Source organism: Mesoplodon mirus (genome assembly GCF_964341445.2).
Source record: "Mesoplodon mirus genome assembly, chromosome: 18".
Taxonomy (NCBI): Eukaryota; Metazoa; Chordata; class Mammalia; order Artiodactyla; family Ziphiidae; genus Mesoplodon; species Mesoplodon mirus.
Genome location: NC_138994.1, coordinates 47359778 through 47385830, shown reverse-complemented (window position 1 = coordinate 47385830; position 26053 = coordinate 47359778). Strand labels below are relative to the sequence as shown.

The following is a 26053-nucleotide window of genomic DNA, read 5'->3' as shown; positions in this document are numbered from 1 at the left end:
GAATTTTATTAGATTCAAATTATGAAGATTTTGTGTACAAAAAAATGCACAAAAGGATTAGGGTGTTCACTAAAGTGTTTGTATTAAAAAAAGTGTTTGTATTAGTGAAAAACTGGAGCAGCTGGAAGTAATCAGCAATGGAATTGCGAACTCGTGGTGCGCCCATTTCATTGTACCGCGCCGCTTAAAAAACGGCGTAAAGTTGCCACAATATATATCGAGTGACAAAAGCCAAGTGCAGACCCCGCTCTTGTAAAATATACTCTGTATTTATGTGTTTGTGCATAGACTAATATTAGGAAGGTATACACATTACTGGGGGAAGGGCTTGGGGGGAGGGAGTTTCTCTTTTTACTTTATGCCCCCTTTATTGTTTGAATTTGTATTTGCAAGGCACGTGTATTGTATCATTTCTGTCGTTGTAAATGCAGTTAACAATATCTATGATTTCAGACAACGAGGCCAGCTCCTTAGGTATCAGTGATGCCTAGATCGAAAGTGTCCTGAGATTACGCTACGTTGAAGGTTAGCTTTTGGACTCCGGCGCCTGTAGTCCTGACCACGTGTTCTTTAACCGCCACTGGTCCGCCCTCCCGCCCTCGACCCAGCCCACCGACCAAGCCTTGACACGCCGGGAACTAAACACCCACAGCTGGGGGGCCCCGGCCCTTCCACGCCGCGCATGCTCCCTTCCAGCCGGCGAGCGGACTGCAAAGCGCAGGACCAAGGCCCCCTCCTCACGCCCCCTCCCCTCGAGGCGTCCGTCGCGGGGTATTTACGTCATCGCGCCACGCCACTGCTAGAGCCCGGGTGAAGATGGCGGCAGCTGTTCTTAGCGGGCCGTCTGCGGGCTCCGCGGCTGGGGTTCCCGGCGGGACCGGGGGTCTCTCGGCGGTGAACTCGGGCCCGCGTCTCCGCCTGCTTCTGCTGGAGAGCGTGTCGGGGTTGCTACAGCCGCGAGCTGGGTCCACCGTTTCTCCTGTGCACCCCCCAGTCCGCTCGGTCCCACATTTGCCGGGGCTCATGTGCCTATTGCGGCTACATGGGACGGTGGGCGGGGCCCAGGTGAGTCTGTAGCCCGCAGGCCCGCGGCCCTGTTGGAAGGTTGGCGCAGCTTTTGTGCACCGGGGTCTTGGTGCACTGCAGTTGCAGTGGAGAGGTGGAGGGAAGGAAAGCTGGGGGCAGAAAGCTGATCCAGGTATCACTCTGGACGAGATTCACGCATTTCTCCTTTATCAGCCGTGAATCGAAGAAACTCGGAAGAGGAAGGGCCTCGTTTTCTCTGCTGCTAGGCTATCGGTAGACACGCATGAATGGGTTCGATCCCAGGCCCCGTCATTCACTAGATGTATGATCTTTAGCTTCTTTTTCATCTGGAAGTATCTGTTTTGGGGATTGTTTGGACTGAGTGAATGGATGTATTCAACAAATATTTACTGAGCTCTTACTGAGGGCTAAATCCTGGGCGCTCCAGTTATAGATGCGATAGCGATGAACAAAATGTTACAAAACACCATGAGAATTGTGTAGTAGGGATCTCTAACCTAATCTGGAAACTTGCAGAGATTTTCTTGAGGTACTGGAGTTTAAGTTGAGATCCCCAAAGATAATCATAGGACTTGGGTAGGGGAAGAAAATAGGAGCGGCGATTCAGTCAGCGGAAAGCTCATGTGGGAAGTTCCTCTGGTAGGAACTGAAAAGAAGGGCATTGTGCTTGAGGTTCAGAGATGGAGGGGAAGAGAGTGGGCGCTTTGAGGTGAGTAGGCAGTGAACAGATCATGCAGCGCTTTGTAGACTGGTTTAGAAGAGTCCTTTGGATTATACACAGAATAGAATCTAACTTCCATTCAGTCCTACAAGCTAGAAACCCAGATGTCATTCTGAACATTTTTGCTCACACACCTCCGTATACAGTCTGTTAAGTCCTTTTGATTTTATTCTCTAAGTAGCTTTCAGATCTGTCCACTTCTTTCCATGTCTTTCCCATTGCCCCCATCCTGGCTTTGACCCCCATTATCTTACTCAGATTCTAAGAAGACATAACTGTCTAACCTACGGTAGGTTCACCTTTAATATTATCTCCCGTGCTCCATCTTCTCCCGCTAACCCTCCCCCAATTCTATTCATCCTTCAAGACCCGTGTACATGAGTTCTTCCTTGTCCAACACTTGTTACCAGGATCTTCCCAGCTCTATGCTTCCTTCCAGGAAGAGGGTTATCACAACCTGCTGGGTGGTTCAATAATCTTAGCCCCAAATTTATTAGAGATGACCTCATTTATTTATTAGTCCTCATTGAGGGTGACAAAACTGTGCCTCTGGTATCTCAGCCCAGTTCCCCTCCTGTGATTCATGTGGTTCCTAAGTATTTCTGAAATATCTATTCTGTTTATAAATGTGTGATTTCCGTCATCATCTCTTTCAAGTCTTCCCCTCCCTCAGGGTGAGCTACATGAACTTAATGTCTTGCTTAATTTCTTTTGTGTCTAAAAGCATTTTTTTAAATTGAAGTATAAGTGATTTACAGTGTTGTGTTAATTTCTGCTGTACAGCAAAGCGACTGACTCAGTTATACACATATATACATTCTTTTTTATATTCTTTTCCATTATAGTTTATCCCAGGATATTCAATACAGTTCCCTGTGCTATACAGTAGGACCTTGTTTATCCATTCTATATGTTTTGATATAGTTTATATCTACTAACGCCAGACTCCCAGTTCATCCCTTGTGTTGTCCACCCTCCCTTCCCCTAGAAGAATTTTGAGTAAAGAATCTAAGGGTGATGTGGGAAACACCTTTAAATTGTCTGTACTATATTTTTGGGTATATCTTGCCTTGAATTTTTTTCTACTTGTCTGTGTTGTATTGAGTTCTCAGAACATGGAACTGTGTGGTGGGTTTCCTTCACTTCCTTGTAGATTTTCATTCAACAAAAGATTTTTTGAGTATCTCTTATGTGTTACCTACTATTCCTCATCTCTAGGTAGATAAGTAAGACATCATCCTTTTCCTCGGAGAATTTCTAGCTTAGCTGAGATGAGAAATGAAGGTAAGTAAATAGTCCTGGAGCTTGAGAGAAAAAGAGATCCATTGATGGGCCCATCCATCTACGCTTAATCACCAACTTTGTTTTCCCACAGGTACTGCAAACTCAGTAGTTCCAAAGTGGAACTACCTGAGCACAGTTCACAATTTCTGGCTTGCATTATGGTAGCTGGTCTCCTTGCTGTCAGTCTTGCTCTTCTTAATTCATTTCCCACACAACAGCTGATCCTGTTTGTAAAATCCTCAACCTGTTTGCTGCCTTTTAAAATCCTTAAGCACCTGAACTTTCCTGCCTCAGGGCCTTTGCACTTGTGCTTGGAATCTCTCCCTATGCTGCCTCTCCATACCCCCCCCCCACTCCCCCACCGCAATCCCCCAAATCTTTTCAACTCAGTGTTTGTTTGTCACTGCCTTTGGGAAACCTTTCCAAACCACATATGATTAGCTGTTCTTTATTACACCATATGGAAATGATTTATTCATTGTACATATACACTCAACCTCACTCCCGCATACCCACACAACTGGGCTTTGATTTGTTTTGTTTTTGTGTGTAGTTAAAAAAAAAAAACTTCTGGAAAATTTCAGATGACACAAAAGTAGAGAAAATAGTATTTTGAACCACCCCCACCCTGGCCCGTGCTGTCTCTATCACCCAGATTTAGCAGTGAACATTTTGCCAGTCTTGTTTCATTCCCACTTTCCCAACTTTGCCTCCAACCTCCCCTGCCCCCGGAGCACTTTATTTTTATTTATTTATTTACGGCTGCATCGGGTCATAGTTGCAGTGCAGGGGATCTTTCGTTGTGGTACGCAGGCTTCTCTCTAGTTGTGGCATGTGGGCTCAGTAGTTGCGGCACGTGGGCTCTCTGTTTGTGGTACGCGGGTTCCAGAGCGCATGGGCTCTGTAGTTGTGGCACGTGGGCTTAGTTGCCCCACGGCGTGTGGGATCTTAGTTCCCCTACCAGGGATCGAATCTGCGTCCCCTGCATTGGAAGGTGGATTCTTAACCACTCGACCCAGGGAAGTCCCCCCGCCCCCGGAGCATTTTAAAAGAAATCCTGTATCTCATTTCCCTTATAATTGCACATACTTTGAAGGACAGAGTGTCTTGTTCTGCCTTGTGTCCCTAGGGCTTTGTACTGTCCCATTCTCTAGCCAGTACCCAGTGATCTTAAAAATATCAGTAAGATCAGAGCATTGTCCTGCTTAAAACCGTACCCTAACTTATTGCACCAGGCCTTACATAGTGCGGCCTCTGCTGGCCTCTTGACCTCCCCTCACACGACTCCTGGCCTGTCTTCAGTGTGCTCCAGCCACCCAGGCTGATCTCATTTCTGCAGCAGCTGAGGCCACTGCTCATCAGTTCCTTCACTCTTTGCTGGGAAACTCCTGGGGAGGTGAGCTGCTTGTTTAGACCCCAGCTTCCATGCCACCATTTCAGAGGAGCCTTTCCTGAGCACGCTGTTTTAAAATACAGTGGTCCTTCCCATTTCATTCATTTTCTGTCAGATTATTCTGCTTTGGTTCTTTGCTAGCGTTTATCACTATTTGAAATAAATTAACTTATTTATTATCTGTCATGTTTTCTCTTCTCTTCTTACCTTGTTTAAACTCCATTATAATCACTTCCTCACCCTTCTGCCTTCATTGTACTTGCCTGGCAACACCCCGTGTGTGTTAAATCCAACTCTGTTTATTTGGTGCCTGTACCTGTACAGCTCAGTATGGCTGGAGATACATGTATCCTGGCTGGCTGGTCTCACTTTAAATTCATGGCTATCATCTTCTCAAGTGGACTCTTAGTGTTGCCTAGCAATCCTGTTACATTTCCACTTTCCTAGACAACCTCTGATTACTTCTCTCCATCCTCACTCTTAGCTGATGACGTCACTTCCCATTTCAGTGAGAAAATAGAAACAGGGGGATGGGAATTCCCATAGGCTGCCGCCACCACATCTGCCAGCTTACCTGTGTCTGTGCTCGTATGCTCTGCCTTCCCTCCCATTACTAGGGGTGAGCTGGTCCATGCCCCTCCTAAGGCCAGCCCTCTGCTTGTACATGACATCTGTCCCCTCTGCGTGTACACAAGTCCATTGCTTCTCCACCTGTTCATCATCAGCTTTTCCCGCTTTGTTAGGTCATTTTCATCAGCATTAGCTCAAAACTGCTTTAAAAAAAGTCCCCCTTCCAGCTCCTGCCCCATTTCTCTGCTTCTCTTTATGGCAAAACTCCTCAAAAGAGTTGTTTGCACTTGTACTTTCTCCCATTCTTCTTTTTAAAAAAATAATATTACTTTGAAATGATTTACAATTTATAGAAAATTTGAAAGAATATACCCTTCACCCAGATTCCCTGAATGTCAACATTTTAAATGCATATTTGTTCTATCATTCTCTGTGCATATTTTTTCTGGGTCCATGAAGGAGGAAGTTGCAGACATGATGCCCTTTTGCCTGTAAATTCTTCAGCATGCATTTCCTTAAAATTGACATTCTCTTACATAACTGCATTCCATCATCAAACTCAAAATCAATATCAGTACCATAAGTGATTTAACCTATAGATCTTATTCCAGTTTTGTCAGTTGTGCTAAAAGTGTCCTTGATAGCAAAAGAAAAATTTCTTACGATCTTGACATGTTTGAAGAGTACAGGATACTTATTTTATAGGATGTCCCTTAGCTTGGTTTGTCTGCTCTTTTCTGATGATTAGCTTCAGGTTGTGCAGTTTTGGCAGAATACTGCAGAAATGATGTGTGATGTTCTTGTCGCATCGTATCAGGAGGCACATAATGTTTCTTTGTCCCATTACTGGTGATGTTAACTTTGATCATGGGTTAAAGTGATGTCTGCCAGGTTTCTTCATTATAAAGTTATGTTTTTTTCCCGTGGGGAGATTATGTAATTTTGTGTCTTGTTACCCTTTCACCCGTTTTTTTTTAATGTCCATTAAAGATTCTTCCCTGAACGAATCATTACCCTGATGGTTGTCCATTAGAACTCATCCCATTTAGGCTTTTAGCCTAACTACTTCACCAAAATACTGCTTTACCAGGTAACTTGGTAAGTCTTGAGGGTCAACAATGACCACTGAAGATATCGAGTTCAAAGGTCAAATTTTGGCCCTCCTATTACTTGACTTGTCTGTAGTATTTGTTACAGCTGATGACTCCTTTCTTGCAAAATTTTCTTCACTTGGCTTCTGGGATACCACTGTCTCTTGATTCTCCTCTTACTGAACTGGTCACTCCTTTGTAGCCTTCTTTACTGGCTCCTCCTCTTCCTCTCTAACCACTCAGTGTTTGAGTGCCCAAGAACCCAGTCCTTCTACTGCTTTCTTCCTCTGTTTACACTCACTCCCACAGTGAGCTGATCCAGTCTGATGGCTGACAACTTCCCAAATCCATACTCTGACCAGGATTTCTCCTAACTCCGGACTTAGCTACCCAGTGCCTATTTGGCATTAAACAGACATCCCAGACTTAACACCTGAACCTGAACTCCTGATTCTCACCCCCAAACCTGCTCCTCCTGCGGTATTCTGCTGCCTAGTAAGTGACAACTCCATCTTTCTAGTTGCTCAGGCAAGAAACTTTGGAATTAGCTTTGCCTCTTTTCTTTATCTCCCACCCATATCCAGTGTGTTGTCACATCCTGTGGGCTCTACCTTCAGAGTATAACCACAGCTCGAGGCTTGAATCCCCACTGTTACCATGCTCTTACACTGCCTCATCTCTCTCCTGGATCCTTAAAATAGCCTCCTACTTCTGTCTGCTCCTGCCTTCTTGACAAGGCAACTCAGGTGTTGTGGATGTGTTTAAAAAAAAAAATTATGTCAAGTAATATCCCTTCTCTGCCTAATTCTCCTCTACCCCGTGGCTTTTATTCAGAGTGAAAGTCAACGGTTGCCTATATGACTCCAAAAGGTCCCACCCTGCTCCCGGGGCCTCATCTCTCCTGCTCAGTCTCCTCTAGTGACAGTTCACCTCCTTGCTGTTCCTCAGATACGCCTAGCGTGCTGTCATCGCACAACCTTTGCTCTTTTTCTCTGCTTTGCCTGGAACAACAAAAAGTTACCAGCATGCCTTTTTTTTTTTTTAAACAGTTTTATTGAGATGTAATTCACATACTTACAGTTCACCCATTTAAAGTGTACAGTTCCATGGTTTTTAGTATTTGCAGAGTTGTGCAACCATCACCATGATCAATTTTAGAACATTTTCATCATTCCCAAAGGAAACCCTATACCCATTGGTAGTCACTCCCCATTTCCCCCCAACCCCTCTCTGCTCTTCAGCCCGAGGCAACCACTAATCTACTTTTTGTCTCCATAGGTTTGCCTGCTCTGACGATTTCATAGAAGTGAATCATACAATATGTGGCTTTTGGGGTCTGGCTTCTTTCTCTTAGCATAATGTTTTTAAGGTTCATCCGTGTCTCAGAACTTCATTCCTTTTTATGGCCAAATAATACTCCATTGTGTAGCTATAGTACATTTTGTTTATCCATTCATGGTTGATGGACATCTGGGTTGTTTCCAGTTTCTGGCTGTTATGAGTAATGCTGCTATGAATGTTCGTATACGATTTCTTATGAGAACACGTGTTTTCATTTTTCTTGGACATATACTTAGGAGTGGGGTTGCTAGGTCATATGGTTAACTCTCACCTTTTGAGGAACTGCTGGGCTGTTTTCCAAAGCGGCTGCACCATTTTATATTCCTGTCAGTGCGTGTGAGCGCATCAGTACGCCTTGCTCTCACTTTCCTCTGCTCAACTAGCTTCTTAGAGGGGGCCCTGTGTCCACTCCACAGAAAGTGCTGTCTCCCTTCCCTACTCCAGCCTCTCCTTTCCTTCCTCAGTTTATTTTTCCCCTTAGCACCTAGCACCCTCCAACGTGCTATTTCTTATTTGGTCATTTGTTTATTTTCTGTCTCCTCTAACTAGAACATAAGCTCCCTAGCACCTCAATGTCTCACATAAAGTAGGTAAATAAGTGTTTATTAAGTGAATCAACATTTCCCTTCATGAGAACAGGGACCTTATTTATTTTATTCAGCTCTGTATTCCTTCATCTGATTCAGTGCATAAGATGTGTTTGTTGAACGAATGAATGATGAGTACAGTTAGGGAGATACAGGGGCCACCAGAGGAGTCTGGCCATTTAAGCATGTAGAGTTTACTTGTGGGAGGGCTGAGGAGGAGACCTCTTTCAGGGCTGCCAGAATGTGCAGGAAGGAAGCTCTGGTTGATTTGGTTTATGTTGGCATTAGCAGCTCGAAGGGAGCCAGGAACAGGAGGAGGGGGATTTGGGGTGAAGGAAGAAGGGATCAGATGAGTTTAGTGTCCAGTCAGCAAGCATTTAGGGATGTCCCTCCGCGCTAGGTGCTGTCTAGGGAAACGGGAAGGAGCCTGTCTTTGAAGTCTGGTAGCTGGGATGAGTCGGGCGGTCTAGCCTTCCGGGTAACACTAGTTCGTTGGGTGGGAAGTGGGGGAGGGACAGGTGAGATGTAACTTGAGGAAAGCCCACGGGACAGGACAGGCTGCTGTGTGTGTCACCTATTGAAAATAGGGAAAAGGTTGTCAGCCTCTAGAGGAATGGTCTTTTGGCCTCAAAGGAGGTGTTACTTCAGAAGAGGCTTCGGAAACACCGGGGCAGGGAAGCGCTTGGAGAAATCCTGTGTCTTTAGCATCCTATTCCCGACTCACTTCCTTGTCTTCTTTCCTCCAGAACCTTTCAGCTGTTGGCGCATTGGTGGGTCTCAGTAATGCACGTCTTGGTTCTATCAAAACTCGGTAAGTCTTTAACCCTGTTTTTTCTCCAGGGGGATGTTTCTTTAGGAAGAGGGCTGTATATCTGTCCATCCACTGTCACCACCCCACGGATTCCTGAGATTTCTCCATTCCCAAGAAGGTGGAGAGTTTGATTCTTTTCATGAGTTCACTTGGCTTTGAACCCCACCTATTCCATCTTCCAGGTTTCCTCTGTCCCACCTTCTGTTCCCTTCTTTCCTTGCTGCCCGCACCTCACTCCAAGTCCTCCAAGTATTTCAGGTGTTAGAAGTCGCCGTGGATCTGGAGGTGATGTGTTTCTCTAGCCAGTGAGCGTTAAAGGGCGATGAATTGCTTTCTCTGCAGTCTAGCCACCACCCACTTGTCACTCACCTTTCTTACAAGGTTTGAGGGCCTGTGTCTGCTGTCCCTGCTGGTGGGGGAGAGCCCCACAGAGATGTTCCAGCAGCACTGTGTGTCCTGGCTTCGGAGCATTCAGCAGGTCTTGCAGGTAAGGATTTAGCCGCCGCCCTGCCTCCCTCCATCCCCCAGCCATGCCGTATTCTCCATTCTGGATGTGGTACATCTTTGTGGCTTAGACATCTAGTTCTGAGGACAGAATAATTAGAAGCAGTTTTTTTCTAGCAGGGAGGATGAGCTTCAAATAGAAACATCCTTTTAAACGTTTTGATTTTTTTTTTTACATCTTTATTGGAGTATAATTGCTTTATAATGGTGTGTTCGTTTCTGCTTTATAACAAAGTGAATCAGTTATACATATACATATGTTTCCATATCTCTTCCCTCTTGCGTCTCCCTCCCTCCCACCCTCCCTATCCTACCCCACGTTTTGATATTTTTATCTACTGGGTTATTTTAATTCATCTGACCTTTCATACTCTGTAACTGCTGTTTCATATCCTTGTTAGCTTTTCTAATGAGTGACATCTCTAAAGCTGCTTTTCCCAGATGTTTGATTTTTTAAAATAATTAGCTTACTATTTTTTTTTTTTTTTTTTTTTGCTGCATTGGGTCTTGGTTGCTGTGCGTGGGCTTTTCTCTAGTTGCGGCGAGCGTGGGCTACTCTTAGTTGCGGTTCGCGTGCCTCTCACTGTGGTGGCTTCTCTTGTTGCGGAGCATGGGCTCCAGGGGCGTGGGTATCAGTAGTTGCAGCATGCAGGCTCAGTAGTTGTGGCTCTCAGGCTCAGTAGTTGTGGTGCACGGGCCTAGTCGCTTCATGGCATGTGGGATCTTTCCAGACCAGGGCTTGAACCTGTGTCCCCTGCATTGGCAGGCGGATTCTTAACCACTGCGTCACCAGGGAAGTCCCCCACAATTTTTTTTTTTTTTTTTGGCCACGCCGTTTGGCTTGTGGGATCTTAGTTCCCCAACGGGGGATTGAACCCGTGCCTTCAGCAGTGAAAGTGCAGGATACTAACCACTGGACTGCCAGGGAGTTCCCCAGGTTTTTTTTCCTGCTCCTCTCTTCCTCTTTTAACATTTAAATTTTTTTCTGCTTTTACATCCTTTGATGACATCCCCACTTAGTTCTTCCACAAGCATGTTCTGGGCACACATGGCAAGTTGTGTGCTAAGCTCTGGTGGAGAGATGTACTTGGACCCTGCTTTCAGGTGTTTAGAGTCTCTTGCAGGGGTTGGGAAACTTTCTAGGTGTCTATAGATAGTAAAATGTTTTAGGTTTTATGAACCACATATGGTTTCTGTTTTTTTTTGGCTGTGCCTCACACACATGGGATCTTAGTTCCCCCAGGGAAAAACTTGTGCCCCCTGCAGTGGAAGTGTGGAGTCCTAACCACTGGACCACAAGGGAATTCCCATGGTTTCTGTTGCGTAGTGTTTCTTTGTTGGTTTGTTTTCCCACCCTTTAAAAATTTAAAAACCATTCTTAGCTTGTGGGCTGTGCAAAAACAGGCACCAACAGACCATGGTTTGCTGATCTGTGTTCTAGTGGAAGAGAATAATATTTTTTTAAGTGCTTTTTATTTTATTTTAAAAATCTATTCATTTATTTTAAGTATTTGTTTATTTATTTATTTGGTTGCACCTGGTCTTAGTTGCAGCTTGCCAGCTCCTTCGTTGTGGCACATGGGCTCCTTAGTTGTGGCATGTGAACTCTTCATTGCGGCATGCACGTGGGATCTAGTTCCCTGACCAGGGATCGAACCCGGGCCCCCTGCATTGGGAGCGCAGAGTCTTAACCAAGGAAGTCCTGAAAGAGAATAATTATACAATGAGTGTGAAAAGATAAACTTCGGTAGGTGCTCTGGAGGTGATAAAGAATGTAGTTCCCTGAGAGCATGTAACGAGAGAATCTGACCCAGACTGGTGATCAGGGTCAGTGGTTCAGGGAGGGCTGTTCTGATGAGTAGGAGTGAACTGGACTGAGAGTTTTCTAAGTGTTCTAAGCCTGCAAAAGTCCTGAGAGAAAAGGAGTTTGACTCATTTGAAGAATTACAAGCAGGCTGGTGTGGCTGAGGTTAATGAGATGCGACCGGGGAGGTAGGTGCATGGGGACCAGGCTGTGTGTGGCGTTGTAGGCATATTAGGGAGTTTGGTTTTTATTCTCAGAACAGTGGGAATTCATGGAAGGTTTTTTTTTTTTTTTTTTTTTTTTTTTTTTTTTTTTTTTGCGGTATGTGGGCCTCTCACTGTTGTGGCCTCTCCCGTCGCGGAGCACAGGCTCCGGACGCGCAGGCCCAGCGGCCATGGCTCACGGGCCCAGCCGCTCCGCGGCATATGGGATCCTCCCAGACCGGGGCACGAACCCGTATCCCCTGCATCGGCAGGCGGACTCTCAACCACTGCGCCACCAGGGAGGCCCCTCATGGAAGGTTTTGAGTAGGGGGAAGGAGGTGGTGCTAGTGGTGACGTGATCAAACTTTCATTTGGAAATACCACTCTGGCTGCTGTGTGGAGACAGGATTAGAAAGGAGCCAGAATGGCAGCAGAAAGACCACGAGGAACGTACTAAGGAAACCTAGGAGAGCATTCACGGTAGCCTGGACTAGGGCGGCAGCTGTAGACATGATGAGAAGTAGGTGAGAGATTTAGAGGCAAAGAGGGATTTCAAGAGAGATTTAGAGGCAAAATAGACAACAGGCCCTGATGATGGAATAGCGTCAGGGAAAGGATGTGTCCAGGATGACTCCCGGGTATCAGAACATTGGAAGACAGCCAGGTTCCAAGGGGAGTGGTGAAAATAACATGAGTATGGTCTTGGGCATTCAGTAGAGGCCCCCAGGAAGCATACCCTTGACCTAGTGTGCGTGGAAGTGACCAGATATCTCAGAGGGTAACCCTGAGGGTTCAGTGGGTGGGGGCTTCAGTCAATATGTTTTACAAAGAGGAAGAGTCCTCAGCATTTAGATGGCAGCTGAAGCTGAGGACGAGGCTCAGATGATCAAGTTGAATACTTATACAGACTGGATCTTGAGGCGCTCCACAGTCAATGGTCAGGTAGAGGAGGATGAGCTTACAAAGCAGACAAGGCAGAGCAGCAGAAAGGAGATAACCAGGATGGTGGGTTGGATGGACTCCAAATACTTCAGGGAAGACGGAGGAGTCATTTCTCTTTATGCCCTTCTGAGCTGGAATAAGACGAGGACTGAAAATTTTTTATCAGATTTAGCAACTCAAGGGTAATGAGACTGTGAAAGTGTTTTTGGTGGAGCGGTGGTCACGGAAGCCAGGTTGCCCTGGGATGAGCAGTGAGTGGGAGAAGGAGTGGGAATGGAGAAGGTAGGCAGTCCTGTCAAGACGTCTGGCTCTGCTGGTAAGAGAGAGAAACTGGGCAACAGCTGAGATTGGGCAAGTGGAGTATGGGCTCAGGAGAAGGACTTGTAGGATGGCAGAGACTGGAGCATGCACAAATGTCAGTAGGAAGAATCCTTTTGAGAGGGATTGGAGAGAGGGGGCCAGTTAACAGTGTTAGGTTCTGAGAAGAAGGGAGGGGGGACTATCTAAAGCACCGAGGAGGGATTGTCCTTGGATGGGAGGAGCATCTCCTCTAGTGGGACAGGAGGAAGGAGAGCGGGGATGAGGATGAAGATGGAGTTTTCAGTTTGGTGGTGGGAAGCTGAGGGAGTGCCCATCTTTGGGCTTCAGCTTTCTCTGAAGTTGCAGGTTAGGTTATACAGAAGTGACGGTGGTGGGAGAGGGGCTGAGTAGCAGAGAGAGTTAACCAGCGAGAGGTGCAGGAGGATTGCTGGACAGTGTTGAGGCCTGCTTGCGGTTGGTAGGCCCACTGAGTCGGACTTTCTAACAAGCATTCTTGTTTGTTTCATTGACACGTGGCGTCTGGTCTAGCAGGGGGTAATGTGCTGAAGGCTTTTCCCTTAGATACATGTTAATTTTCTAGAGAAGTCCTTCTAAATTCAAGCCATTTTTCCTCCGTGAATTCCACAGTAGGTCTGAGACAGCCAGAAGCAAGCTTGGCGAGATGGGGCGGTTTTGTTTGGGCTGAGACTTGTTTTGTGGTCTGAGAAGTGCTCCTTTCCATTCCCAGCAGGGAAATGTAGCACAGGAGCAGCAAGGAACTCTTAGAGATGGTCTAGTCAGGAGATCTTTAAAGTATGGCTTTGTTACCTTTTTTCCCCCAAACTCCTCGGACCCCCAGACACGCATAGTACTAAAACGTGAACACATGTCCTGTCTGAATGTGTTACTTCGGATGCTCCATATCTCTAATACACTCTGTCCCTAGTGGATTTTTTTTTTAATAAATCTATTTATTTTTGGCTGCGTTGGATCTTTGTTGCTGAGTGTGGGCTTTCTCTTGTTGCGGAGCACGGGCTCTAGGCGCATGGGCTTCAGTAGTTGTGGTGCGCGGGCTCTAGAGCTCAGGCTCAGTAGTTGTGGCGCACGGGCTTAGTTGCTCCGCGGCATGTGGGATCTTCCCGGGCCAGGGCTCAAGCCTGTGTCCCCTGCATTGACAGGCGGATTCTTAACCACTGCGCCACGAGGGAGCCCCTGTCCCTAGTAGATTTGATGGTAATGTTGACGTTAACTGTGGTGTTTGTCGAAAGCCCCATGTTGTCATACCTCTCGTTCCTCCTTTCGGTGACTGTGAAGGTGAGGTTGGGAGCATGGGGTGTTGTTGCTCTTTAGTCCCAGGACCCGCCCCCCACAATGGAGCTGGCCGTGGCTGTGCTGGGGGACCTGCTCCGCTACGCGGCCCAGCTCCCCACACTCTTCCGGGACATCTCCATGAACCACCTCCCTGGCCTTCTCACCTCCCTGCTGGGCCTCAGACCGGAGGTGAGACGCCTGCCCGGGTCCCCCTCCCCTGGGCCCCTTGCATTGCTTGCCCTCACTGACACCCATTGGGTTAAAGAATGTGATGGGAAGTGATTGGGGAATAGGACTAAAGAAGTGAGAAGAGGTTGGGGCCAAGAAAAAGTATAAGGAGAAGGGACCCTGAGGGGCGCGTGGTGGGGTGGAGATGGGGTCTGGGGCATTGGGCCCTCGGCCTCTTCCTTACTTTCTGTTTCCCCACAGAGTGAGCTCTCAGCACTGGAAGGAATGAAGGCTTGTATGACCTATTTCCCTCGGGCGTGTGGGTCTCTCAAAGTAAGTGTTCATGGGAACTCCTCTTCCCACCAACATAAACCTTGATAGCCGTCTTACCTCAGAGTTCGGGGCTGAGATTTCTAAGCTCCTGTCTCCACAGCTAATTGTGCCACCTCGTAGCTTTAAATGTGTTCTCATTTAATCCTCACAGATAAAGAAATCGAAATTAAGTAACTTGCCTAAGAACTGATGCCAAAGCTCAGGCTCTTACCCCTGGACTCTCTCCTCTCTCTGCCTTTCCTCTCTTTTCCTTTCTCTGTACCTCTAGAATGCCCTGCCCATTTTTCTACCATCTTGTTTTACCTTGTTCCTAAAGCTCTTATGATTTCCTCTGGGAAGCCTTCCTGACTTATTACTTCCCTATATCAACGTCCCCAGTGCTTTTCTCTCCTTATTTTCCTGACTAATCTCCCACCCTGTCCCACGAACTGTCATGGCTGCACAGCAGAGCCTTATTAGGGCAAACAGGCAGGGTGGATGTGGGTCAGGTGAGGGAGGAAGGAGGTCAGTGAAAGAATTAGAGTTTTATTTTCAAGGAGATAAAATAACAAATATGAATGGTTATCAAATTCTGCCAAAGCAGTAACAGTTAAAGGGCCTTTGGAATTGGTACATTTATTGTTTGCAGAATAATTCGATGCCAAGAAGTACCTAAGAACAAATAGGTATTCTCCTGTCGATTAGATGTTCTCTCTTGTTTTGATACACTCATCATTGCTTGACAAACCATTGGGCACCCCCTTTCTCAGATGGAAGCACAAACCTATGGAGAGCTGGAATTAGCAGCAAATTAATAATTTTTTTTTGTATAACTCATGTGGTTAATCACAGTAATTGGTAATATTATACTCAGTATTACCAATTAAGGGGGAGTTTGCCATTCAAGTTATCTTGAAAGTAAGCTCACATGGTTCTATGACCAAGTTAAGAAAGTAAAAGGGAAAGGGAACTGGTACTTAGTAGAACTGCTACTCACCATGTGCCAGGCACTCTGCTGCATGTCTTCTCATTTTACAGTAATTCTGTAGAGCTGGTGTCACCGAATTAAACAGAAGGAAACGGGCCCAGAAGGGTTTGACTAACACCAGCCTGTGTATCGGTAGTTGTAGAACCAGGGTGCGAGGGAGAGCTATTTGTCCTTCATGCCCATGTTCTTTCCACCAAGCCAAACTCCCCAGGCACTTTTTTTTTTTTTTTGCGGTACGCGGGCCTCTCACTGTTGTGGCCTCTCCCGTTGTGGAGCACAGGCTCCGGACGCGCAGGCTCAGCGGCCATGGCTCACGGGCCCAGCCGCTCCGCGGCATGTGGGATCTTCCCGGACCGGGGCACGAACCCGTGTCCCCTGCATCGGCAGGCGGACTCTCAACCACTGCGCCACCAGGGAAGCCCCCCAGGCACTTTTAAGAACATAGACAGGATTGACAGACAGGCTTCCACACTGATGCCGGCTCTGATCAGTTGTTAGTGGCTTGGGAAGGATCGTGAGCCTGACGCGGAGCTCTGCGGGCACGTGCACTGTGGTCTGGGAGTGGTACTTACGGAGACTTTGGTAACTGGTTACTTGCAGTATTTGAAAAGCCCTGGAGCAGATGATATTTCTCAGTGAACGTGGGTCACGTCCTTGCTGATGCTTTGTTTTCATATGACTGCCACTAACGGCAGGTAGTAGAATCTTTGGGTGGCAGGGCAGGACTTTGTCAAGAAGGCATTTGGAGTAACTTGGGGATTTCATTGAAGTTTTTTTTTTTTCTTTTTAACTAAAGTTTTACTAAGTTTAGTTTACTAAATTAACTTTCTTCTAGAATGCTCTGTAAATTAACTTCTCAGATTACACAGGCTAGATCTTTGTCTCTGACCCCTCATTGGTAAAAGTATGTGAGGTTTCACTGCATATGCCTGCTTTGATTCAGCTTGGTTTGGGGTTATCTATACCTACCTGCATCCCCCCAGGAAAGTGCAGGGAGAATTGAGTGTTACCTGTGGGGTCAAGATGTGAGTAGTCAGACTAGCCTGCCCGTGAGTCCTCTGCTAGCGCCCCTTAATTTTCATTGTGAGTGGTTAGGAGAATTCATCTATAACTCACAGCCTTTTGTCAGACGTGTAGTTTTTGAAGTTATGGCCTGCATTTTAAGTACCCTCTCCAAACCAAACAACAAAACTTTCATATGTTGTTACGGGGTGCATATGCCTTTATTTCTCTAAGAATACAGTGTCATCTGGAGAACTTCCCTCTGTTGAGGAGTTTGGCTTTGTCTATTGCCAACATGGCAGATAAGAATCTGTCTTGTGTGGAGGCCCCAGGGGCAGTTTGTACTTGAAATGTCTTGCAGACCAGTACTTAGGAAACTGATAATTGGAGTGTTTATCTGTTCTCTATTCCATCCCCCAGAAGCTCCCAGGGCAATTGCAGGCTCCAAGCTCAGGATTACCCCTCCCAAATGAGGTATCTCAAGCATTCTGAGTCCATGAAGTCAGTCCTGTAGAGGCTTTACCTTTCCTCCTCGACAGATTATTTGTTCCCTGGAATGAGTGGGAAGACTCACCCCACTCTTAAGAGACACCCAAGACATACTGTGTGTGCACGCGTACTTGCGTTTCAAGTGAAATGTTCCAAGTGAGCCATTACTTTGGTTGGCCTTGCAGGTAGACCTGTGGTCAGAGCCATGTCCCTGTACTTTGCTTGACTGCAGTCACATAAGCAGACTTTTGGTGGCCTCAGCCCAGCTTTTTGACTCAGTCTCAGGGAAAGCGTGAGCAGTAAGTGGGCCAAAAGGGCTGAGTGCCACTGTAGATAAGGCTTTGGCGACTCTCTATCATCCTTGGAGAAGCCAGTGAATCAGGAGACCTGTGGACGGTTGCTGCTTTTGGTTTGAAGTGTTCAGAACCCTACCACACCGGACATGAAAATGCTTTCCAGGTCCCAAGGGAAATGGTTCTAGGCCTTCTCATGCCCTGGGATCAGCTGTAACAGTGCTTGTCTCATGGTGAGAATCCTGCAGTGGAACGTGGGAAACCAGATGTGGTTCCTGCCACAGGGCGATGGCAGGGAGCCCTTGGAGGGCTGCTTTCTGAACCACACACTGCCAGACCTCCGTGCCTGCTTCCTCCCATAAGTCCCCTGCTGCGTGCCTGGTGCCACTGTTGATTTGTCTTCCTTGTCTTCTGGAAGTTTACCTTTGTGCATGTGATGCCCCCATCCCCTGATGAAGTCCATACACACTAGCCTGGGATTTAAGGCTCGGCCTGCTTTTCCGTGGGCCTCTTGTGAGCCTGGAGCTCTCCTCATGGTGTCCCTCCCTCTGTCTCCTTATCCGGGTCCTCCCTTCTCTCCCAAACCCAGCTCAGTCCTGCCTCCCAGCATCAGTCCCTCCTGACCCTCCCTCTTTGGTTCCCGGTTATTGTTTTCCACACATTTGTCTTCCCGACTGTTACACCCACTGAAGGTGGAAATCCTGTTATACTTCAGTGTTCTCACCCTTTTTGTGCCATAGACCTCTTCTCCGAATGTTTTTAAATCCATAAAATACATGGAATTTGCAGGGGACACTGATTCTGTTGAAATGTATACTTTAAAAAATTGTGATAGAGTAGGATGTGCTTCTTTATTAACGTGTCAAATAACAGGATCCAGCAGCAGGTCTGATAACTACCTAAGTTTCAAATTAGTGATGCACGTGAATGATAATTCAAGATAATTGTTTACAGCTATATGTAATGTGAAATGAAAATAAGTGATTTCTGATGGTGACAGTCAGAGGTACTTCTAATACTACTGTGGCTTTTTGTCTATATTTACAGTAAAAAAAAAAATTATAGTTCATTTACAGGTTAGTGAAAATGATTTTAAAAATTTCCCTTCCATGTTCGCAGGCCCCTTTGATTCTACCTCCAGATAAATGGGGCCCCAGTTAAACACTCCTGTGCCAGCGCCTTCACATAGCAGGCGGAGTACTGTTGTTGGCTAACTGACAGGTCGCTGCTCTGAGATGTGCTACCTCAGTCCTGCTGGGCAGCCTTTCCTTCTCTCTCCACCTTGTCCTGCCCTCGCACCTCTGGTTAGTGCCGCAGCTCCCAGCTTGGACCCTTGCTTCTTGTCTGAGCTGGCAGGGAGTTGGGGCGTGGAGGTAGCTGCTTTTCAGTGCTGTGTCTTTGGCTTGAGGGAGATGACTGTCATTTTGCAAATATTGGCAGGAGGGGGCCCAGTCGTTTGTGGGACACAGGCCTCAAACAGGGAGGCTAAGGACAAGAGGCGACATTCAGGGTGTCTTTCTACCATGAGAGCATGTCTGCACCCAGGCATGATGCGCCTTAGAGTGTGGTGCTTCCTTGTCTGCAGGAAAGAACAAGGCCTTAGATCCTGGGCCTCGATTCTGCTGCTGGGAATGGGCGGGGTCTACGTCTCTGGCCCTTGGAGCTGACTCACCAGCCCCTCCCTTTCTTTCCCTCCAATCCAGGGCAAGCTGGCCTCATTTTTCCTGTCTCGGGTGGATGCCTTGAGCCCTCAGCTCCAGCAGGTAAAGGGAAAGGAGGGAGATGGAGAGCCTGGGGTCTGAGCTGGAGCTTCTTTTCTCTCTCTGTTTTTTTGTCTGTAACTGCATTTCGACCACGGTCTCACTCCCCTCCTTGTGAACATATGCAGTAAACACAAGTCATGACTTCTGCCTCCGTGTCTCCATCTGTGTCTTTCTGCCCCGTAGTCCCTTCCGTTTTCCCTCAGAGCTCTCTTTGATCTCCGTCTTCCTGGGCATTGGTGGGGTTGGGATTCCATGGCTGGGCTGGATTCCCACCTGACCAGGGTTCCAACCTGTCTTCTGCAGTTGGCCTGTGAGTGTTACTCCCGGCTGCCCTCTCTAGGGGCTGGCTTCTCCCAGGGCCTGAAGCACACGGACAGCTGGGAGCAGGAGCTGCACAGCCTGCTGGCCTCTCTGCACAGCCTGCTTGGGGCCCTGTATGCGGGGGCGGACACGGGTAAGGACTGTGGCTGCTGTGGTCGGTGGCACGGTGGTGAGGGGAGCAGGGGGCTGGTCTGGAGAGGCGGGGCCTTTGAGTTCTAGGCAAAAGGGAGTAGAATATGGGTGGGTCCTCCACCACAATGGAGGAGGAGATGGAAGACAGACCTGGCGTGTGAAGGTGGTTGTGTTTCTGTCCAGCTCCTGTGCAGTACGAAGGCCCTGGGGTGGAGACGCTGCTCTCCCCCTCAGAAGATGGCGACGCCCATGTCCTTCTCCGGCTTTGGCAGAGGTTTTCCGGGCTGGCCCGCTGCCTGGGGCTCATGCTCAGGTGTGTGAGTGTCGGGGGGAGCGAGGGCCTGGAGTAGGGGGGGCCGAGATGGGTGTCGTCTTCGTCATGAGGAGGGAGGTTGAGGGTGGGTGTGGAGTCCCCATGGGCCCCCGCGCTGAGGATCTCCCTGCTCTGATTCTCTTTAGCTCTGAGTTCGGGGCTCCCGTGTCCGTCCCCGTGCAGGAAATCCTGGATCTTATCTGCCGGACCCTCAGCGTCAGTGCCAAGAACATCGTAAGTGGAGTTTGTGCCCTGTTCACAGCACTTGCCCAGGATGCAGGGCAGCCAGGCAAGCAGTGTGGGCTGTGGCTCCCAAAGTGATGTTGCTTGAGGTTGCCCCGGCCAGCTCCTTACCTCTCCAGATGCCGTTATTCCCGTGCTCCCGGCACACGCACGTCAGTGCCGATTCGCTCCCGTGTTGCGGGAGCACTTGTAGCAGATGCTTCCTCAGGGGATGGTGAGCTGGGGGTCAGCTGCGTCACTGCCGCGAGGTTCAGCCATCCCTCCCTTGTCCTCCTTCCAGGGTCTGTTGAGGATGGCAGTTTGATCTTGGTGGGGGAGTTTGGGGTCGGGTGTGGGTTCCTTTCCTGTGTGCACACGTGTATTTAGTCACATGCGTGTATCCTGTCTCCATTTCTCTTTCTTTGCCTCACTTTCTTCCTCCACTCCTTACTCTGCTAATTTTTTCTGCAGAGTTTGCTGGGAGATGGTCCCCTGCGGTTGCTGCTGCTGCCCTCCCTCCACCTGGAAGCCTTGGACCTGCTCTCTGCACTCATCCTCGCGTGAGTGGGGTCGGGAGGATGCGGTGCAGGGGCTGGGATGTGCTGGGAGCGGGGGTCACTGTTCTGTCTTCGCCCCCAGGTGCGGAGGCCGGCTCTTGCGCTTTGGGGCCCTGATCAACCGCCTGCTTCCCCAGGTTCTCAATGCCTGGAGCATTGGGAGGGATAGCCTCTCTCCGGGCCAGGAGAGGCCTTACAGGTAGGTGACTATCTAGGAACAGAATGAAGAGGAGAGGGTGGGTGAGGGGGTGCCGGTGGACCAGGGGTGCCGGCGGCTGGGACGTCGACTCCCTTTCACAAGTTGCCCTCTGCTCCTCCCGCAGCACCATGCGGACCAAGGTGTACGCTGTCCTGGAGCTGTGGGTGCAGGTGTGTGGGGCCTCGGCAGGAGTGCTTCAGGGGGGAGCCTCGGGTGAGGCCCTGCTCACCCACCTGCTCAGTGACATCTCCCCGCCGGCTGATGCCCTCAAAGTGAGTGAGGCCTCTGCCCCTGTCCCGGGACCCCATCCTGCACCCCTTGTCCTCACCAGCCTTGTCACCGGACACTGCCTTCTGACTGTCCTGCCTTCCTGTTGGCCGGTGTGTGTGATTTATGTTCCCCTCCCCCACCAGCTGCGCAGTCCCCGGGGGAGCCCTGATGGGGGTTTGCAGACCGGGAAGCCCAGCGCCCCCAAGAAGCTAAAGCTGGATATGGGGGAGGCTATGGCCCCGCCCAGCCACCGGAAAGGGGACAGCAATGCCAACAGTGACGTGTGTGCAGCTGCGCTGAGAGGTGGGTAAGGCCTGTGCCCTGCACCTCGGCGCACTGGGATGGCCTGGGGTGATAGCCCCAAACCAGTCGTTGAGGTGGAGGGTGTAGAAAAAATGCAGACCCAGCTAAGAGCCTGTGGAGAAGCCATGCCACCCCCAGGGCTGCAGGTGGAATCTTGGGTCCTGCTGTTAGATGGAGTTCTGGTGTTGACACCGCCCCTCCAGGGTCTCAGCTATCTTTGTTTGTGCATCCCCTCTACATTTGTGCATCCCCTCTACATGCTAAGTGCTGTTCTAGTACAAGAGGGCGGGGCCGGGAAGAGGATGAAATCCCTGGGCTGTGGAGCTCACACTCCCCAGGCGGGCTGCTCAGTGGGGCTTCCTGCTTCTGACACAGTTGCTAATCTGGACGCAGAAGTGACTTTCTTTTGGGTCCTGTGTATTTCACTGCCCTCCAACCCCACCCCCGTGTGAAGGGAAGTGCCAGCTCTCCCCAAATATGTAAATGCATTTATAATGTTGTACCTCCATCACCTATCTCATTTACACAATGTCAGCAGCCTTAGGTAGTAGGCATATGTTTAGGATCCCCATTTTATAGTTGAGAAAACAAACTTAGAGGAGTTATGTGACTTGCCTGAAGTGGGCCGTGGCAGAGCGGGGTGCTCAGCTGGGGCCACGTGCTTCAGAAGCCCTGGCTCATCGTCATGTTAGCTGCCCGCCTCTGACATACTGGTCTCCTTCCCTAGGCCTCAGCCGGACTGTCCTCATGTGCGGACCTCTCATCAAGGAGGAGACTCACAGGGTGAGTGGAGCCTGGTCCCCACGGAGGTGGGGAGGGGCCGCTGCTCTGTACCTGTGGGGGGCTCATTCACACCAGGGAGTAGGCCCCGGAGAAGGGTTGGCTCATCTTGGTGTCATCTCAAGGTGTGCTCTCTGTCCTTTTCAGAGACTGCATGATCTGGTCCTCCCACTGGTCATGGGCGTCCAGCAGGGCGAGGTCCTAGGCAGCTCCCCGTATACCAGCTCGCGCTGCCGCCGGGAACTCTACCGCCTGCTGCTGGCTCTGCTGCTGGCGCCTTCTCCTCGCTGCCCGCCTCCTCTCGCCTGTGCCCTGCAGGCCTTCTCCCTGGGCCAGAGAGAAGACAGCCTTGAGGTAACTGCGGAGTGTGGCCAAATTCACCTCGTGGGTTCCTGGATTCTCGTTTCTGATGCTGGTCGGCATTCCCTCCCTGGTTTCGTGAAGGCCTGTATCCCTGATGCTCACTCTCGCCCTTCTTTCCCTCCTCAGGTCTCCACTTTCTGCTCAGAAGCACTAGTGACCTGTGCAGCTCTGACCCATCCCCGGGTTCCTCCCCTGCAGACCATGGGCCCTGCCTGCCCCACCCCTGCCCCAGTTCCCCCTCCTGAGGCTCCATCTCCATTCAGGGCTCCAGCTTTTCATCCCCCAGGCCCCATGCCCTCGGTGGGTCCCATGCCCTCGGCGGGCCCCATGCCTTCCCCAGGCCCTGTGCCCCCAGCGGGCCCCATGGCCTCAGTGGGCCCCATGCCCCCGGCACGTCCTGGACCTCCAGCCACAGCCAACCACTTAGGTCTCTCCGTCCCAGGCCTGGTGTCTGTATCCCCCCGGCTCCTTCCTGGCCCTGAGAACCACCGGGCAGGCTCAAATGAGGATGCCGTCCTTGCCCCTAGTGGCACTCCTCCACCTGCTATACCCCCAGATGAGACTTTCGGGGGAAGGGTGCCTAGACCAGCCTTTGTCCACTATGATAAGGAGGAGGCATCCGATGTGGAGATTTCCTTGGAAAGCGACTCTGATGACAGTGTGGTGATCGTGCCTGAGGGGCTGCCACCCCTGCCGCCCCCACCCCCCTCGGGTACCACACCCCCGCCTGCAGCCCCGGTCGGGCCCCAAACAGCCTCCCCTCCTGTGCCAGCCAAGGAGGAGCCAGAAGAGCTGCCTGCGGCCCCGGGGCCTCTCCCTCCGCCGCCTCCCCCTCCTGTTCCTGGCCCTGTGGCACTCCCACCACCCCAGCTGGTCCCTGAAGGGACTCCCAGTGGCGGAGGACCCCCAGCCCTGGAAGAAGACTTGACAGTTATTAACATCAACAGCAGTGAGGAGGAGGAGGAGGAGGAGGAGGAGGAGGAGGAAGAAGAGGAGGAGGAGGATTTTGAGGAGGAGGAGGAGGAGGAGGAGGAGTATTTTGAGGAGGAAGAAGAAGAAGAAGAGTTTGAGGAGGAGTTTGAGGAAGAGGAAGGTGAATTAGAGGAGGAAGAAGAGGACGAGGACGAGGAGGAAGAGGTGGAAGAGGTGGAGTTCGGCCCAGCGGGCGGGGAGGTGGAAGAAGGAGGGCCTGCACCCCCAAGCCTGCCTCCAGCTCTGCCCCCCACCGCGTCCCCCAAGGTGCAGCTGCAGCCAGAACCGGAACCCGGGCTGCTGCTGGAAGTGGAGGAGCCGGGGGCTGAGGAGGGGCCTGGGGCCGAGGCGGCCCCCACACTGGCCCCTGAGGTGCTCCCCTCCCAGGGGGAGGTGGAGAGGGAAGGGGGGAGCCCCCCTGCAGTGCCACCTCCTCAGGAGCTTGTTGAAGAGGAGCCCTCTGTGCCCCCAACCCTGCTGGAAGAGGGGGCTGAGGGTGGGGGTGACAAGGTACCACCCCCACCAGAGGCATCTTCAGCAGAAGAGATGGAGACAGAGGCGGAGGTGGCAGTCCTCCAGGAAAAGGTGAGCGGGCCGGGCGGGGAGAAGTGCTGGCCACTTGTGCAGCCTGACCCACTCTTCAGTGTATATGTGTGACTGTTTTGGATTTGATGTCTTTGTCCCTCAAAGGAGCAGGATGACACAGCTGCCATGCTGGCTGACTTCATTGATTGCCCCCCTGATGATGAGAAGCCACCACCTGTCACAGAGCCCGATTCCTAGCCCTCTCCCACACCTTCCACTCTTCGTTTCCAATAAAGTTATGTCCTTGGATAGCGACTGCTGCTTCTGCCTTTTGCCACCACAGTGTCCCCAGCCAGAAGCCCAAATGTCTGCTGGGCTTGTCCTGTACCCATAGTGTTTCCCAAACGTGTCCATGGCTGTCCTGTTAGCTCCACCGTCCAGAAGAGGAGCCATTGACTTACAGGGGGTAAGGGCCTGTCCTGTTGCTCAGCAAGTCAGTGTGACAAGTGTCGAATTTTTGCCTGGTGCTCTTGCTGATGCTAAGTGTGTGCTGGGTTGCCTGGAGAAGGAGAAGGAAGTAGCCCTGCTTCTGTTAGTAATCCAGGTGTGGGAGTATGTGGGAAATTTATGGGATTAAGTGTCCTAGTGAGTGAACCTGTGTAAACACACATACAGCCCCTTGGTCTCAAAGAGCAGGCTAAGTGACTGTGATGGAACTTTAGAAAATTACAATAAAGTACAGAGGAGTTTAACCATTGACTTCTGTGAACTGGGAACTTGGGTGTCCCAAATTATAGGGGCATCCATTGTGGATATGGGGGATGAGCCCTATTCTGGGACTGGTCCTTCCAGTGACAACATCCCCGCCCAACACCTCCATGGCAGGAATTTGACAAGCTCACCCCTAGCCTTCCTACTCACTCTTGAGATTTGGACATTTCCCAGCCAGTGCCTGATCCCTTTAAGCATTTATAGACTATATATATTCTAGGACTTTTTGGGGTGCATGTGTGAGCATCACCCAGAGTTGTGTATGTGAGAGGGTATTGAAGTTTATGGGCTTGAGGTAGATGCCTCATGGTTTTTTCAGTCAGTCTGTGAACAAGAGTAAAGTGCCTTGGAAATGCAGAAAGGGTGGTGACTTCCCAACTGCCTGTATCCTGAAGGGCCTCTTTGAGAAGTGACATTTGTGCTAATTTTTGGAAAATTAGTAGGGGTTTAAAAAATTTTCCCACCCCCTCGGAGGGAGGAGACAAGATGGCGGAGTAGGAACTTGAGTTCACCCCCTCACAGGAGAACACCAAAATCACAACTAACAGCTGAATAATCATCGACAAAAAAGACTGGAATCTACCAAAAAAGATAATCTACATCCAAAGACAAAGAAGAAGCCACAACAAGACGGTAGGAGGGGTGCTTTTGTGATACCAAATCCCATACCCACCAGGTGGGCGACCCACAAGCTGGAAAATAAGTATATCGAAGAGGTTCTCTCACAGGAGTGAGCATTCTGAGCCCCATGTCAGGCTCCCCAGCCTGGGGGTCTGGCCTCAGGAGGAGGAGCCACTAGAGCATTTATTTGGCTTTGAAGGCCAGTGGGCCTTGAGTGCAGGAGCTACACAGGACTGGGAGAAACAGAGACTCCATTCTTGGAGGGCGCACACAAAGTTTCGCATGCACTGGGACCCAGGGCAAGGCAGTGACCTCCTTAGGAGCCTGGGCCAGACCTACCTGAGGGTCTTGGAGGGTCTCCTGGGGAGGTGGGGGTTGGCTGTGGCTCACTGTGGGCAAGGACACTGGTGGCAGAGGCCCCAGGGGATATTCATTGATGTGAGCCCTCCCAGAGGTTGCCATTTTAGCATGGAGACCTGGCCCCACTCAACAGCCTGCAGGCTTCCAGGCCAAACAACCAACAGTGTCGGAAGCCAGCCCCAGCCATCAGCAGACAGGCTGCCTAAAGACGTCCTGAGCACACAGCTGCGTCTAAACACACCCCTTGCAATGGCCCTGTCCACCAGAGGGCCAATATCCAGCTCCACCCACCAGTGGGCAGGCACCAGTCCCTCCCACCAGGAAGCCCACACAAGCCCTTGGACCAACCTCGCCCATCAGGGGCAGACACCAGAAGGATAAGGAACTACAAGTCTGCAGCCTGAAACGGAGACCACAAAC

At 50.0% G+C, this 26053-nt stretch overlaps 1 protein-coding gene across 2 annotated transcripts; it reads left to right on the top strand.

Moving 5' to 3' along the window:
- The first annotated feature begins 589 nt into the window (after positions 1-589).
- PELP1 (proline, glutamate and leucine rich protein 1) lies at positions 590-24196 on the top strand. Of its 2 annotated transcripts, XM_082602834.1 has the most exons (17): positions 592-1065; positions 8781-8845; positions 9227-9332; positions 13949-14098; positions 14339-14410; positions 18865-18924; positions 19228-19378; positions 19561-19690; positions 19837-19924; positions 20384-20472; positions 20552-20668; positions 20793-20940; positions 21082-21241; positions 21969-22024; positions 22169-22375; positions 22511-23941; positions 24047-24196. In XM_082602834.1, exons 1-17 carry the CDS (start codon positions 817-819, stop codon positions 24137-24139), a joined length of 3372 nt encoding a protein of 1123 aa, XP_082458960.1. In that variant the 5' UTR covers positions 592-816; the 3' UTR covers positions 24140-24196. The 2 variants fall into 2 exon arrangements, with proteins under 2 accessions (XP_082458961.1, XP_082458960.1); XM_082602835.1 differs by lacking the exon at positions 13949-14098 and having other exon boundaries at positions 590-1065.
- Positions 24197-26053: the final 1857 nt, after the last annotated feature.

Bases quoted from the DNA above. Each gene is read 5' to 3' on its own strand.
- PELP1 (XM_082602834.1), top strand. From the start codon at position 817: ATGGCGGCAGCTGTTCTTAGCGGGCCGTCTGCGGGCTCCGCGGCTGGG. The intron at 8,846-9,226 runs GTAAGTCTTTAA...CTTTCTTACAAG, and splicing joins CTTGGTTCTATCAAAACTCG to GTTTGAGGGCCTGTGTCTGC. The intron at 18,925-19,227 runs GTAAAGGGAAAG...TGTCTTCTGCAG, and splicing joins TGAGCCCTCAGCTCCAGCAG to TTGGCCTGTGAGTGTTACTC.